Source organism: Schistocerca cancellata, chromosome 2 (assembly GCF_023864275.1).
Source record: "Schistocerca cancellata isolate TAMUIC-IGC-003103 chromosome 2, iqSchCanc2.1, whole genome shotgun sequence".
NCBI lineage: Eukaryota > Metazoa > Arthropoda > Insecta > Orthoptera > Acrididae > Schistocerca > Schistocerca cancellata.
In genome coordinates this window covers 552,062,994-552,076,234 of record NC_064627.1, presented here as the reverse complement: position 1 = coordinate 552,076,234, position 13,241 = coordinate 552,062,994, and the positions used below count along the sequence as shown (strand labels likewise).

General features: G+C 45.1%; 2 protein-coding genes across 2 annotated transcripts in view; both read right to left on the bottom strand.

Annotated features, from left to right (window-relative positions):
* Window positions 1-13,241, bottom strand: part of LOC126162142 (uncharacterized) — a 534,708-nt gene that overhangs the window by 40,726 nt on the left and 480,741 nt on the right. The window lies entirely within an intron of this gene.
* Window positions 11,390-13,241, bottom strand: part of LOC126162139 (uncharacterized) — a 32,481-nt gene continuing 30,629 nt past the window's right edge. The window contains exon 3 of the mRNA XM_049918434.1: window positions 11,390-11,924. Within this exon, the coding sequence (XP_049774391.1) occupies window positions 11,529-11,924 (396 nt within the window). The 3' untranslated portion in view covers window positions 11,390-11,528. The remainder of the gene's footprint in view (window positions 11,925-13,241) is intronic.

Sequence of the window (13,241 nt, the reverse complement as noted above, 5' to 3'; positions counted from 1 at the left end):
CTGTCGCGGCATGCTACCAGTGTTAAAGACTGCGATGGAGCTCCGTATGCCACGGCAAACTGGCTGACACTGACGGCGGCGGTGCACAAATGCTGCGCAGCTAGCGCCATTCGACGGCCAACACCGCGGTTCCTGGTGTGTCCGCTGTGCCGTGCGTGTGATCATTGCTTGTACAGCCCTCTCGCAGTGTCCGGAGCAAGTATGGTGGGTCTGACACACCGGTGTCAATGTGTTCTTTTTTCCATTTCGAGGAGTGTATAAGGGCCCGATTTTTGGCCATGAGGCAGTCCATGACCGAGTTTCAGACGAGTAGCCTGTGCTGGTTAGAACAACAACCATGCTTCAAATTAATTGTGGAATAAGTGTTAAACAATTAGGCAGTGGGTAAAAACAATGACAGTGTCTGCTCCATACGTACCTGATTATTCATCAGCAATTGTGAACTTTGTGGTTACGTTTTACTGCTCATACATGTTCAACAATAAACTATTGTAGCAGTATGTGGATATTCGCCTGCAAACTAGTACTGAGGTTTATGGAAAGTTAAACAATAGTGCACTGACCATATGAATATGTATATGGGGGCTTGTGAAATGTGAAAGTAAAAGGCAGTGAAACGCAGCTGTGCATCTGTCGGCTACATTATTTACAGTAATCAGTGTCCCAGTTACAAACCCCATGTTTCAGACAGTGTAGCAACACAGTTGATCGACACTGAGGACAATCAACAATCGAAGAAATAAAAGCAGGTGGAACCGCTACAAGGTGAAAATGACTGATTGGCGTCGTAAAAATAGAGTTGGACGTCCTGTGACATCAACCACTGAGTTGAACACGCAAAAAAAGTTGTTTCAGTGAAGTCGACGTTTCACTCTGAAAGAAATGCCGAGAATAATCGGCATTCACAACAACGTGTAGGTCATAGCGATACTCTGGTTACTGTAAGATCTGTATACAATGTGCAAGCGGGACGTCGACGTCGCAAATGAAAGCTTGTGGACTGGAGCAGCCGGAAACTCCTCTTGCGTTACAAGACTGAATGTGACGCTTTTCTGTATTCAACTCTTACAGAAGACGAAACGTTGACACACCACTAAGTACCAGAGGTGAAACATCAGTCTATGGAATATGAACACAAAGGATCGTTCTGAGAAAAAATTGCAAGACACGGTCGTCATCTGGAAAAATCATCGCATAAGTGTTTTGAGGCGAAAGTGGTATCATCGAACTTGATTTTCATGGATTTTCGTGGAATAATAATTAGTTCAGAGCTTTACATCGCAATGCTGCGAACTGATATGCTTCGAAAGGAAAAAGCATATTTTAAGTTATTCCTCAGCATGAAAATGCCAGATTACACACTCCATGTGCCACCGCAGATGTACCTGTACACGCCATCCAAGCTCTGTTTGACTCAATGCCCAGGCTTATGAAGGCCGTTATTATGGATAGAGGTGGTTGTTCTGGGTACTGATTTCTCAGGTTCTATGCACCCAAATTGCGTGAAAATGTAATCAAATGTCAGTTCTAGTATGATATATTTGTCCAATGAATACCCGTTTATCATTTGCATTTCTTCTTGGTGTAGCAATTTTAATGGCCAGTAGTGTACAAATACTTAACTTTAGCAGCTACACAGATGTGTTGCAAGCAAAGGGCGACATACGAAATAATCAGTCTTTGCAGTGACTGCTGATCTCTAACAGACAAAAGTCATTCCTGAACAGCTTTCGAAGTCGCTATCGTTTACCCGCCTTTAGTAGTCGCTAACCGTGAAGCTGCCGTTAAACTGGGTCGCCACTAGTCGGTCGCGGAGCTTGTGTCCTCGCCACATAGGGGTCGCTAGTGTCGGGTTGTCGTCTTGGAAGGGGATCGGTCAGTGTGCGATTGGCTGACTTCTCACAGCCTTCTCTTCTTTGTCGTCCCAGACTGGCGTGGCGGCGCTTGACTTTAAACCTTAACAGCAAGCTGCTATTGGGAGTGGGTGCCACGTACCGAGTTACCTGTCTTGTTGGGTAACGTGGATTTGACCGCTACCAGTGCTACTCACTGCCTCGTTGCATATTTATTAACAACTCAAATAACACAGTCATTCATCTCGCCACATACATTTAAGACACTACTCACATTTACAGGTGGAAAATATGCCACTGCGAGCGAAACAAAAAACCTTTTAATTAGGAGCATTAGGGTATCCAAGCTGACAGTGCTATACGACTTCCCTTTCCTACATTGAAGGCACCTAACTTGAATCGATTACACAATTGCAAATTAATGTTGCTAAGAATTATCTTGCGAAGATAACGTGCTTTTTAAGTGACGTAATATCACCGACGTGCAAGAAACATGGTAGTTCCTATGCCACGAGTCGGTCGTCGGCTGCTGAAGGCTATACCGATCATTCATATCCGTACAGTCCTGGTAGAAACAGGTTCCACAAGCCGCACATTCAAATCGCCGGCAATGTGACTCGTAACAGACGATCAGTAGCTCCGTATGGACCTGTCGAGGAGACGTGACGTCTGTTCGTCAACCACTTGCTGTCGTCTTCACGGAAGTTTACGTGCGTCAAAATAGTCTCTCCGAAATTTTGATGATGCACCGTTCACATTATTGACTTCATTGACCTCGAGAACACGAATTCTTGAGTAATGTTCTACATGCTATAGCTCATGGCTCTTAAAACGATTATCGCCCCACGACTAAAATCAGTTAACTCGCGACATTCACTACAAACCTGTCTGTAAAAGTCGGCTCGGATGGCGCATCTGCTGTCGCGCCATACGACACATCAAGCCGTAACATTCGGGCATCACACACTGCACGTCTTCAAATAGAACAACCGTTACCGTGACTTTGGGCCACTAAATTTTTATTAAAAAACTTCACAGTACGCTGTGAAGCTACCGAACTTCGGAAATCCTAAGAAGTTTTGGTGTTATGTTAAATCAGTAAACTGATCGAAGCCATCTCACCACACACTGTGACCGTAATGGCACTGAAACTGAGGATGACACAGAAAAGACCGAAGTTCTGACTATCTTTCCCCAAAAAGTTTTCACAGGAGACAGTCAAACTGTAGATGGCTCTGAGCACTATGGGACTTATCATTTGAGGTCATCAGTCCCTTAGAACTTAGAACTACTTAAACCTAACTAACATAAGGACATCACACACATCCATGCCCGAGGCAGGATTCGAACTTGCGACCGTAGCGGTCGCGTGGTTCCATACTGAAACGCCTAGAAACACTCGGCCACACCGGCAGGCCAAACTGTAGAACCTACTTAAAATTGTCGCACGAACGGAAAAATGGCAGTATCGATGTAAGTGACCAAGGGATACAAAAGAAAGTATGGAAGAGCGTAGCGTTCTTACTGCAGGAAAAAACACAGGCCATTCCGTATTTCATGGAAGATCGCAGATGAACAACAATGGGGACCTGTAACTTTGACGTCGGTCTGTTGTATAATTTTGGTACATTTTGTACTCACGCACTATAGAAAATCTCGCCTCTAGGAATGAACACGGGTTCCGAAAACAACGATGGTGTCAAACCTAGCTCGCTCTCTTCATCCACGAGACCTAAGAAGCAATATACACAGGAGCCCAGGCAAGCGTTCGGTACAATTCCGCACTGCCACCTGTGTGACTTTACTCGAGAGATTCTAGTTAAGAAAAAGAAAAAAAAAAGAAAAAGACAGAGTTCAATTCACAAAGGAGATAATTCTTCAGACGTAAAAGTAACTTCGGGTGTGCCGCAGTAAAGCTTTATAGGACAATTACTTCTCAAAATGATTTATATAAGTGACAAAGAAGATGACATCGGAAGTTCCACAAGGCTTTTCGCGGATGATGCTGTTGTATACTCAGAACTCGCAACGCTACATAATTGTAGCAAAATGCAGAAATACCTGCAGAGGATTGACGCTCGCTGCAGAAACTGACAATTCGTTCTGAACACTAATAGATGCATCATACTGTGTATATATAGACAAAAAGACTCTTTATGGTACGATTACATGGCTGCAGAACAGTCACTGGAAGCAGTTACAGTAAGTGGGATTATGCATAAAGACAGATTTAAAATGGAACGACGACGTACGGTTAACCGTGGGTAAGGTTGTAACCTCCCAATAGTGGAAATAGTTATATCATTCACATTTTAGTGTAACCTCCCAACAATTTATTTCCGTAACCTCGGAATAAATACGTGACTAACCTCTCAATAAAATTGTGGCTCACATATAACCTTTCAATTATTTGTGAATCTAAACTGGTAAATTTGGACGTCAGCAGTGCTGCGTCATGGCCCTGAAAGATCATTCTCAATAAATTGAAAATTCTTACATCAATGAAGTCGCCGGATAACGCGTATATATCTGCTCCTATAAAAATTTTTTCTGGCACAGCCCAGTGCAATGCTGGCCGCTAGATTTGTCATGTATAAAAGGAAACGACTGATTTTTCTTTACGTTAATCGGGATGACCATGGATTGCAGAAATTAGTAAATTCTTTAAATTCAGACGAATGATTGTCAATGAGCTAATTTTATAAAAAAGATTATTATTAAGAGATATTTTGGAAACAATTACGTGGGACTTGATATAACAAAAGTACAAATTTTGTTGTAACAAACTACACATGTGCGCGGCTGATTTTACCTTATATTACATTGCTCAGGCAGCGCCATCGCTCCCCACGACCAGTCCCGAAAACTCCATACACCAGACTGGCAGCTACTACTTACTCCTACCACTGCTCTTACTGCAGCCAACACTACTCTCTGGTCTGAGATTCTCTTATAGCTTACATATCGCAGGCAGCGCGTGAGCAATCCATCGAAATTACGTCTGCTCGAGTGCGCTAGCAACAAATTACTTAGTCGTGGACCTCTTACAAGGTGTATGCCAAACTGTGCTTCATTGGAAGAACCCTTACGTAATGCAATCCACCGACAAATGAAGTAGCTTATAAAACATTCCTTCGACCAGTACCTGAATACTGCTCTTCAATTTGGAACCCGTACCAGATAGGGTTGATAAAGGAAACAGAGAATGCCCAAAAAGGGATAACACGTTTCACTACAGGTTCATTAAGTAAGTATGAATGTGTCACGGAGATGCTGCAAAAGAAGCGTTCTGCATCTACTGTTAAAAGTTCCGAGAGTGCACGTTTCTACATGAGTCAAACAGTACATTGCTTCCTCTTACATGTATGTCTCGAAAAGATCATGAGAACGAGAGAGCTTAGAGCCGACACAGAGGCTTACCAGCAATCGTTCTTTCCGCGAACCATTCGCGCCTGGAACAGGAAAAGGGGGGAAACGACTATGACACACAAAATAGCCTCTGCCAGATACCGCAGGGTGGTTTGCGCAGTACAGATGTAGCTGAAATATCGATGTCACCTAAGATTTGATTGGTTGCTATGACCTAAGTAAACAAATCCATCATGAACTAAAGTTTTTTTTAGAAAAAGCAGCTGCAAGAAAAGAGAAAGGTTCAAAAGAATAGGGTACACATTGGCACAACATATGAAGACAGGTGGTGCAATCAGCAACGAGCAGAAGGTGCGCCGCTAACAGTGTAAAGGTATGATGAGGTGTTGGTAACGTCAGAGAGGCCGCAGACAGGCTGCGTCGGTAGCATCAAGGCAGATCACAACAGGAAGGCTAAGAGGAACGGAGGAGAGCGGAGATAGCGGCGGCAGGCGTCAGAGAGGTTGGACACGTCAGAGAATTCGGCGAACAGTATGAGAGTGATGTGGCAATATCAAGATACTTAACAGCTTTAGAAAAAAAGAAAATACTAAGGGCATGCGTCAGGAGGGACGAGTGTGTGGTGAATCCTTGGTAAGTGTGTATGATAACAGTTAGTGCCATAAACAACAAATTAATAATAACAAGCGATAAATCAAAAAGGATGAATTGTCTCACCGTTATTGCGTTGAATCGCTTACATAAGGAAAAATTTCGAAGATGAGTCCAACAGTTATCATGGAGCAGATATTACGAATAAGCTATACAGGGTGGTCCATTGATCGTGACCGGGCCACATATCTCACGAAATAAGCGTCAAATGAAAAAAACTACAAAGAACGAAACTTGTCTAGCTTGAAGAGGGAAACCAGTTGGCGCTATGGTTGCCCCACTAGATGGCACTGCCATAGGTCAAACGGATATCAACTGCGTTTTTTAAATAGGAACCCCCATTTTTTATTACATATTCGTGAAGTACGTAAAGAAATATGAATGTTTTAGCTGGACCACATTTTTCGCTTTGTGATAGATGGCGCTGTAATAGTCTCAAACATATGGCTCACAATTTTAGACGAACAGTTGGTAACAGGTAGGCTTTTTAAATTAAAATACAGGACGTACGTACGTTTGAACATTTCATTTCAGTTGTTCCAAAGTGATACATGTACCTTTGTGAACTTATCATTTCTGAGAACGCATGCTGTTGCAGCGTGATTACCTGTAAATATCACATTAATACAGTAAATGCTCAAAATGATGCCCGTCAACCTCAATGCATTTGGCAGTACGTGTAACGACATTCCTCTCAACAGCGAGTAGCTCGCCTTCCGTAATGTTTGCACATGCATTGACAATGAGCTGACGCACTTTGTCAGACGTTGTCGGTGGATCACGATAACAAATATCCTTCAATTTTCCCTACAGGAAGAAATCCGGTGGACGTGCGGGCCATGGTATGGTGCTTCGACGACCAATCCACCTGTCATGAGATATGCTAATCAACAACGCTTCAACCGCACGCGAGCTATGTGCCGGACATCAATCATGTTGGAAGTACATCGCCATTCTGTCATGCAGTGAAACATATCGTAGTAACATCGGTAGAACATTACGTAGGAAATCAGCATACATTGCACCATTTAGATTGCCATCGATAAAATGTGGGCCAATTATCCTCCCTCCCATAATGCCGCACCATACATTAACGCCTCAAGGTCTCTGAAGTTCCACTTGCCCAATAGTGCATATTATGCCGGTTTACGTTACCGCTGTTGGTGAATCACGCCTCGTCGCTAAATAGAACGCGTGCAAAAAATCTGTCATCGTCCCGTAGTTTCTCTTGTGCCCAGTGGCAGAACTGTAGACGACGTTCAAAGTCGTGGCCATGCAATTCCTGGTGCATAGATATGTGGTACTGGTGCAATCGATGTTGAGGTAGAATTCTCAACACCGACGGTTTTGAGATTCCCGATTCTCGCGCAATTTGTCTGCTACTGATGTGCGGATTAGCCGCGACAGCAGATAAAACACCTACTTGGGCATCATCATTTGTTGCAGGTCGTGGTTGACGTTTCTCATGTGACTCAACACTTCCTGTTCCCATAAATAACGTAAATATCCGGCGAACGGTCCGGACACTTGGATGATGTCGTTTAGGATACCGAGCAGCATACATAGCACACTCCCGTTGGGCATTTTGATCACAATAGCCATACATCAACACGATATCGACCTTTTCCGCAAATGGTAAACGGTCCATTTTAACACGAATAATGTATCACGAAGCAAATACCGTCCGCACAGGCGGAATGTTACGTGATACCACGTACTCATACGTTTCTGACTATTACAGCGCCATGTGCTGTTAGTAGCACACGTGTTTAGGTGAAACCTTATTTTGGAGTGTGGAACTAAATGGCTCAAATGGCTCTGAGCACTATGGGACTTAACTTCTGAGGTCATCAATTTAGAACTACTTAAACCTAACTAACCTAAGGACATCACACACATCCATGCCCGAGGCAGGATTGGAACCTGCGACCGTAGCGGTCACGCTGCTCCAGACTGTAGCGTCTCCGTCCGGCGGAGTGTGGAACTGTAAAACCTATGTCGCTTCTGACGTTACTTGACAACCTTGTCAGTACTGTATGTTTGTTTTGCATCAAAAGGTTATCTGAAGATGGCAGAGACAGAAACGCGTAATGAATAACGAAAAGTGTCCAGAAACGTACTGTGACTATTTTTAAGCGACCGAACAGCCATTTTAAAGCCCTTTTTATTCTGTGTCTACATGTGACCGATTTGTTCTGCCGTTATTGTTGTTTCATCATTCCGCCCCATATAACAGGAGAGTGGGCTGTCATTTTAAAATATTTCGCTCTTCTGCCAAGCGAATTGAAAAACTTATAATGAGTGTTAGAAGCTAAATAGAAGTGTGTTTGCCTATTTTAAATTAGAGATCAAAGACGGACAGTTAAAAAAACGAGAATATATACGTTTTGAAAACACATCGGAGGAAGTTTAATTCTTCTGACAAAAAACACTGAAGCCCTGCACTTTCATTTAAAATCTGAAGGACTTACACAGGTTGAGAAATATTGTCTGGGGAGAGAGTATGTTCCATATGAATGAGGGGTTAGGTTAAAAACATAAGGGTCTGTTAAGTAGGAAAACTATTGAGATGATAGGTAGGAGTTGAGATGGATGATGGGAAATCAGTCGGTATGAAAGACAGAGGGCGAGGAGTAGTGTGTTGTGTGGGTATGGTAGGGACAGAGGGTGAGAAGTAGTGTATTGTGTAGGTAGGGTGGTGGTTGCAAGAGGAATAAGATAAGGATGGATGGAAAGCGAAAAAATGAAAGGAGGTCTGATATGGAGTGGGGGAAGTTTGGGAAGAGTTAAGGCTGGCAGGAGCTATAAATATCTGGGCGACTGTAATTGTCTGGGAGAGGGAATTCGTTGAAATTGCGTTGGGATAGAACATGGAGTGTGTGTACATGTGTATAGGGACGGAGGGATGTGTTTGTGAAGGTGCGGCAGCATACCAGGGGTGGTGATCAGAGGGGAGACAACAGGACGATTGAAATCTAGTTTGCGAATGGTGTAGGAGATTCGGAGTTGTCCGATGTGGGTGAGAAGAGGCGGAAACTTCATGAGATGGTAGGGGATCCATTTGGGGGTAGATAACCGGATGCAGAACGCGAAACAGAGTACATGGCGTTCAAGGATTTGAAGGGATTTACGGATTTGGTTGGGTGGAGATTCATGCAACATTCGCACAACAAAAGACGGATCCCATCAGGGTTTTGTAGGTGTGGAGAGCAGTGGAGGGGTGTAATCCCCAAGTTCGGCATGTATTGGTCTATTGTGGGCTTTCTGTTGGATGGTAAGTAGGTGCGATTTCCACGTTATTTGCCGGTCGAGGGTTAGTCCAAGATATATTAGTGCGTTGGTTAACGATGTCATCGTCAAAAATAAGTTTATTCACTGTAGAAGCCCAGTGACAAGGAACGAGTGTGAATCTCTGTACATGGTGAAATGTATATTACGAGAAATATTACCATTGTTTACATATTTCACAAAAATATTTACAGATCAATGACCTAACACACAGTTTACATGTGAAATAAGGTCGTTGACGCGAAAGTACTCGGACATTCACGAGTCAGATCGTATGTGCACTTATCGGAGATAGTACATTTCAGCGATAACAATTAAAAGCTTCAATCGCAAAATCTTTTAATGTCTGTTGACAGCTTACAGCTTATATGTGGTGCAGTAGTAAGGAGCAAGAGGGCAGGGTAGGAAAATGTATTTATAGCATAGTAGCGCAAACAGACATACGTTATCTTTTCAAAACGTCTCACATTGTGTTGAGTACCAATACAGAATATGACGACTGAAATCCGACATGTTACTTTCTTTTCGTATATATCGGAAATGCTCAAAAAAACACAGAAATCGCAGAACGCTCGCCAATAATGCAGCCAACACTGCAGTGCAAGACATTTTGGACAATACATCACAAGACACTATGTCGTAATATATTGTAAATACACTCCTGGAAATGGAAAAAAGAACACATTGACACCGGTGTGTCAGACCCACCATACTTGCTCCGGACACTGCGAGAGGGCTGTACAAGCAATGATCACACGCACGGCACAGCGGACACACCAGGAACCGCGATATTGGCCGTCGAATGGCGCTAGCTGCGCAGCATTTGTGCACCGCCGCTGTCAGTGTCAGCCAGTTTGCCGTGGCATACGGAGCTCCATCGCAGTCTTTAACACTGGTAGCATGCCGCGACAGCGTGGCCGTGAACCGTATGTGCAGTTGACGGTCTTTGAGCGAGGGTGTATAGTGGGCATGCGGGAGGCCGGGTGGACGTACCGCCGAATTGCTCAACACGTGGGGCGTGAGGTCTCCACAGTACATCGATGTTGTCGCCAGTGGTCGGCGGAAGGTGCACGTGCCCGTCGACCTGGGACCGGACCGCAGCGACGCACGGATGCACGCCAAGACCGTAGGATCCTACGCAGTGCCGTAGGGGACCGCACCGCCACTTCCCAGCAAATTAGGGACACTGTTGCTCCTGGGGTATCGGCGAGGTCGATTCGCAACCGTCTCCATGAAGCTGGGCTACGGTCCCGCACACTGTTAGGCCGTCTTCCACTCACGCCCCAACATCGTGCAGCCCGCCTCCAGTGGTGTCGCGACAGGCGTGAATGGAGGGACGAATGGAGACGTGTCGTCTTCAGCGATGAGAGTCGCTTCTGCCTTGGTGCCAATGATGGTCGTATGCGTGTTTGGCGCCGTGCAGGTGAGCGCCACAATCAGGACTGCATACGACCGAGGCACACAGGGCCAACACCCGGCATCATGGTGTGGGGAGCGATCTCCTACACTGGCCGTACACCACTGGTGATCGTCGAGGGGACACTGAATAGTGCACGGTACATCCAAACCGTCATCGAACCCATCGTTCTACCATTCCTAGACCGGCAAGGGAACTTGCTGTTCCAACAGGACAGTGCACGTCCGCATGTATCCCGTGCCACCCAACGTGCTCTAGAAGGTGCAAGTCAACTACCCTGGCCAGCAATATCTCCGGATCTGTCCCCCATTGAGCATGTTTGGGACTGGATGAAGCGTCGTCTCACGCGGTCTGCACGTCCAGCACGAACGCTGGTCCAACTGAGGCGCCAGGTGGAATTGGCATGGCAAGCCGTTCCATAGGACTACATCCAGCATCTCTACGATCGTCTCCATGGGAGAATAGCAGCCTGCATTGCTGCGAAAGGTGGATATACACTGTACTAGTGCCGACATTGTGCATGCTCTGTTGCCTGTGTCTATGTGCCTGTGGTTCTGTCAGTGTGATCATGTGATGTATCTGACCCCAGGAATGTGTCAATAAATTTTCCCCTTCCTGGGACAATGAATTCACGTTGTTCTTATTTGAATTTCCAGGAGTGTAATTACATCTAAATATTCTATAATGTTTGATGTATTGTAGAGTTTTCACCCACCTTGGTAAACCGACGGACACAGCAGTGTCTGCCTTCACAGGCCAGGATTGGAACAAGCAGGAACAGTAAAGAGAGTTTTTAAGGCAAAAAGGTAATTATAATCTTTTTATTACCTAACAGATAGCGAAAGGTATCACAGAAGTACAGTAACAAATGTCGACAGGGTTCATTCATTTTTGCGAATAGGAAGTCAGCATTTAAATTGGCAGGTCTAAACGAATAATTACAATAAAATTCACAGGAGGCCTTTCTTCTCAAATAGGGGAATCACATATTTCAAGTATGACACGCAGTCGGGATGCCTGCATGCCTTTGCTAGAACTTCGCCGGACTCGTCGGTGTTGTCGAAGAAGTTGGCGAAATCTGCGCCGTTCTCCTCGGACGTGAGGACCATGCCCCGGACGGCGCTGTTGAACACGGCGAGCACGTGCGCCCGGTCCACGTCCCTCTGGAACTCGCCGAGCGGGTAGGCGTCCGCCTCGGCGGCCAGGCCGAGGGCGCGCAGCGTGGCCTGCAGCTCGCCGTGGTACAGCGACAGCAGGCCGGCCAGCTGCCGCCGGTGCACCTCCTCGCTGGCGTTCACGTACAGGAAGGACACCACGTCCGCCGCCGGGCTGTGCACTCTGCTCATCTGCAGCACATCACGTGACAGCGTCACTGCGTGGAACCGCGAGGCCCACGAGAAAGACAGGAGCCCTATTCTGTATCTTTCCGTCATTCACGGCTACACATAATTGCTTTACATTGTTACTTGAAAGTTGTAAAAACGTTTCGATAATTATTAACTAAACCATTTGTGGGAAAATGTACACAAAGTCACTAGTAACGTCAGTTCACACTCATGTAATACACGTAAGCAGAGCCAATGTCTTGCTATTTAATGATCTTTAAACTCTTATTTGCATTAAAATAACATGTATTTTGAGAGAATATTGACCGAAAACGTTTTCTCTTTGGATGTAATCATTCACAGTAACAACCTAACCTAACCCTATTTCTAACAAAAGAAAATAGTCTCACTTTCCAACCTGATGCGTCCTCTGGTGATTCTTTAGTAACACAATCACTAAATCCAAAACTAAAACCGCTAAATATGTTTACAATAACACATTATAGGTGTACATAAACCACAGCTCACTGATCGACAGGGCCACACCGAAATCCAAAAGCTCTCGGTACAATTGTAAAATCGGTGGGAGGACCGTTCGGTAACAGGTCTCAAAAGCTTACTGAATAGGATATTTCGATAAAGAACCGAAAATGACGTCACTACCGAAACGAACCAACTACACCGATCGATATGAACGATACAGAATAGGGCCCCAGGCCCTGGCGCGTACGTCACAGCACGTGACACTGTAAACCTTAAAGACTGCTAGCAGCTGTCTCCGGCAGCGAGCGAGTAACTATTTCAGACGAGTTTAATGATTCCTGACCGCGTGTTCAAATGCATGCTAGTTCTCGATGCCACACGACGTAATTTTGAACTCCAGTGGGTAAGTTTTCAATTAAATATTCATTTCCTGTAGGCACTGCACGGAGCCGACCGTTCGCGAAGTGTGCCAGACAAGCCATATAGTGTGACATCACAAGTTCGTTGCAGGGCCCAATATCTCGCTGGCCTCGGATGAACAGTGTCTGACCTCATGGTATAGCAGTTTTGGAAGACAACTGCACTCATGTGTTAAAACCTTATACCCACTGCGGGACTGACCCATGGGGAATCCGGGCTCCTGCAACGAACTTGTGACGTCACATTAGTCGTCTAGGCTGGCGCTCTGTTACGCAGTGCCCTGAGCTGCTGCATCCAGACCACGTTCGTTAAGTGTTCGCTTTTTATTATTTCTTCCTTGGGAGTGTTTAATCAACGATCTGTGTAACTTGGTAATCAGTTTTGTAGTATTTACTCGAGTAAAAATAAGATCATATGGCATTCTTGTTCGGGAGA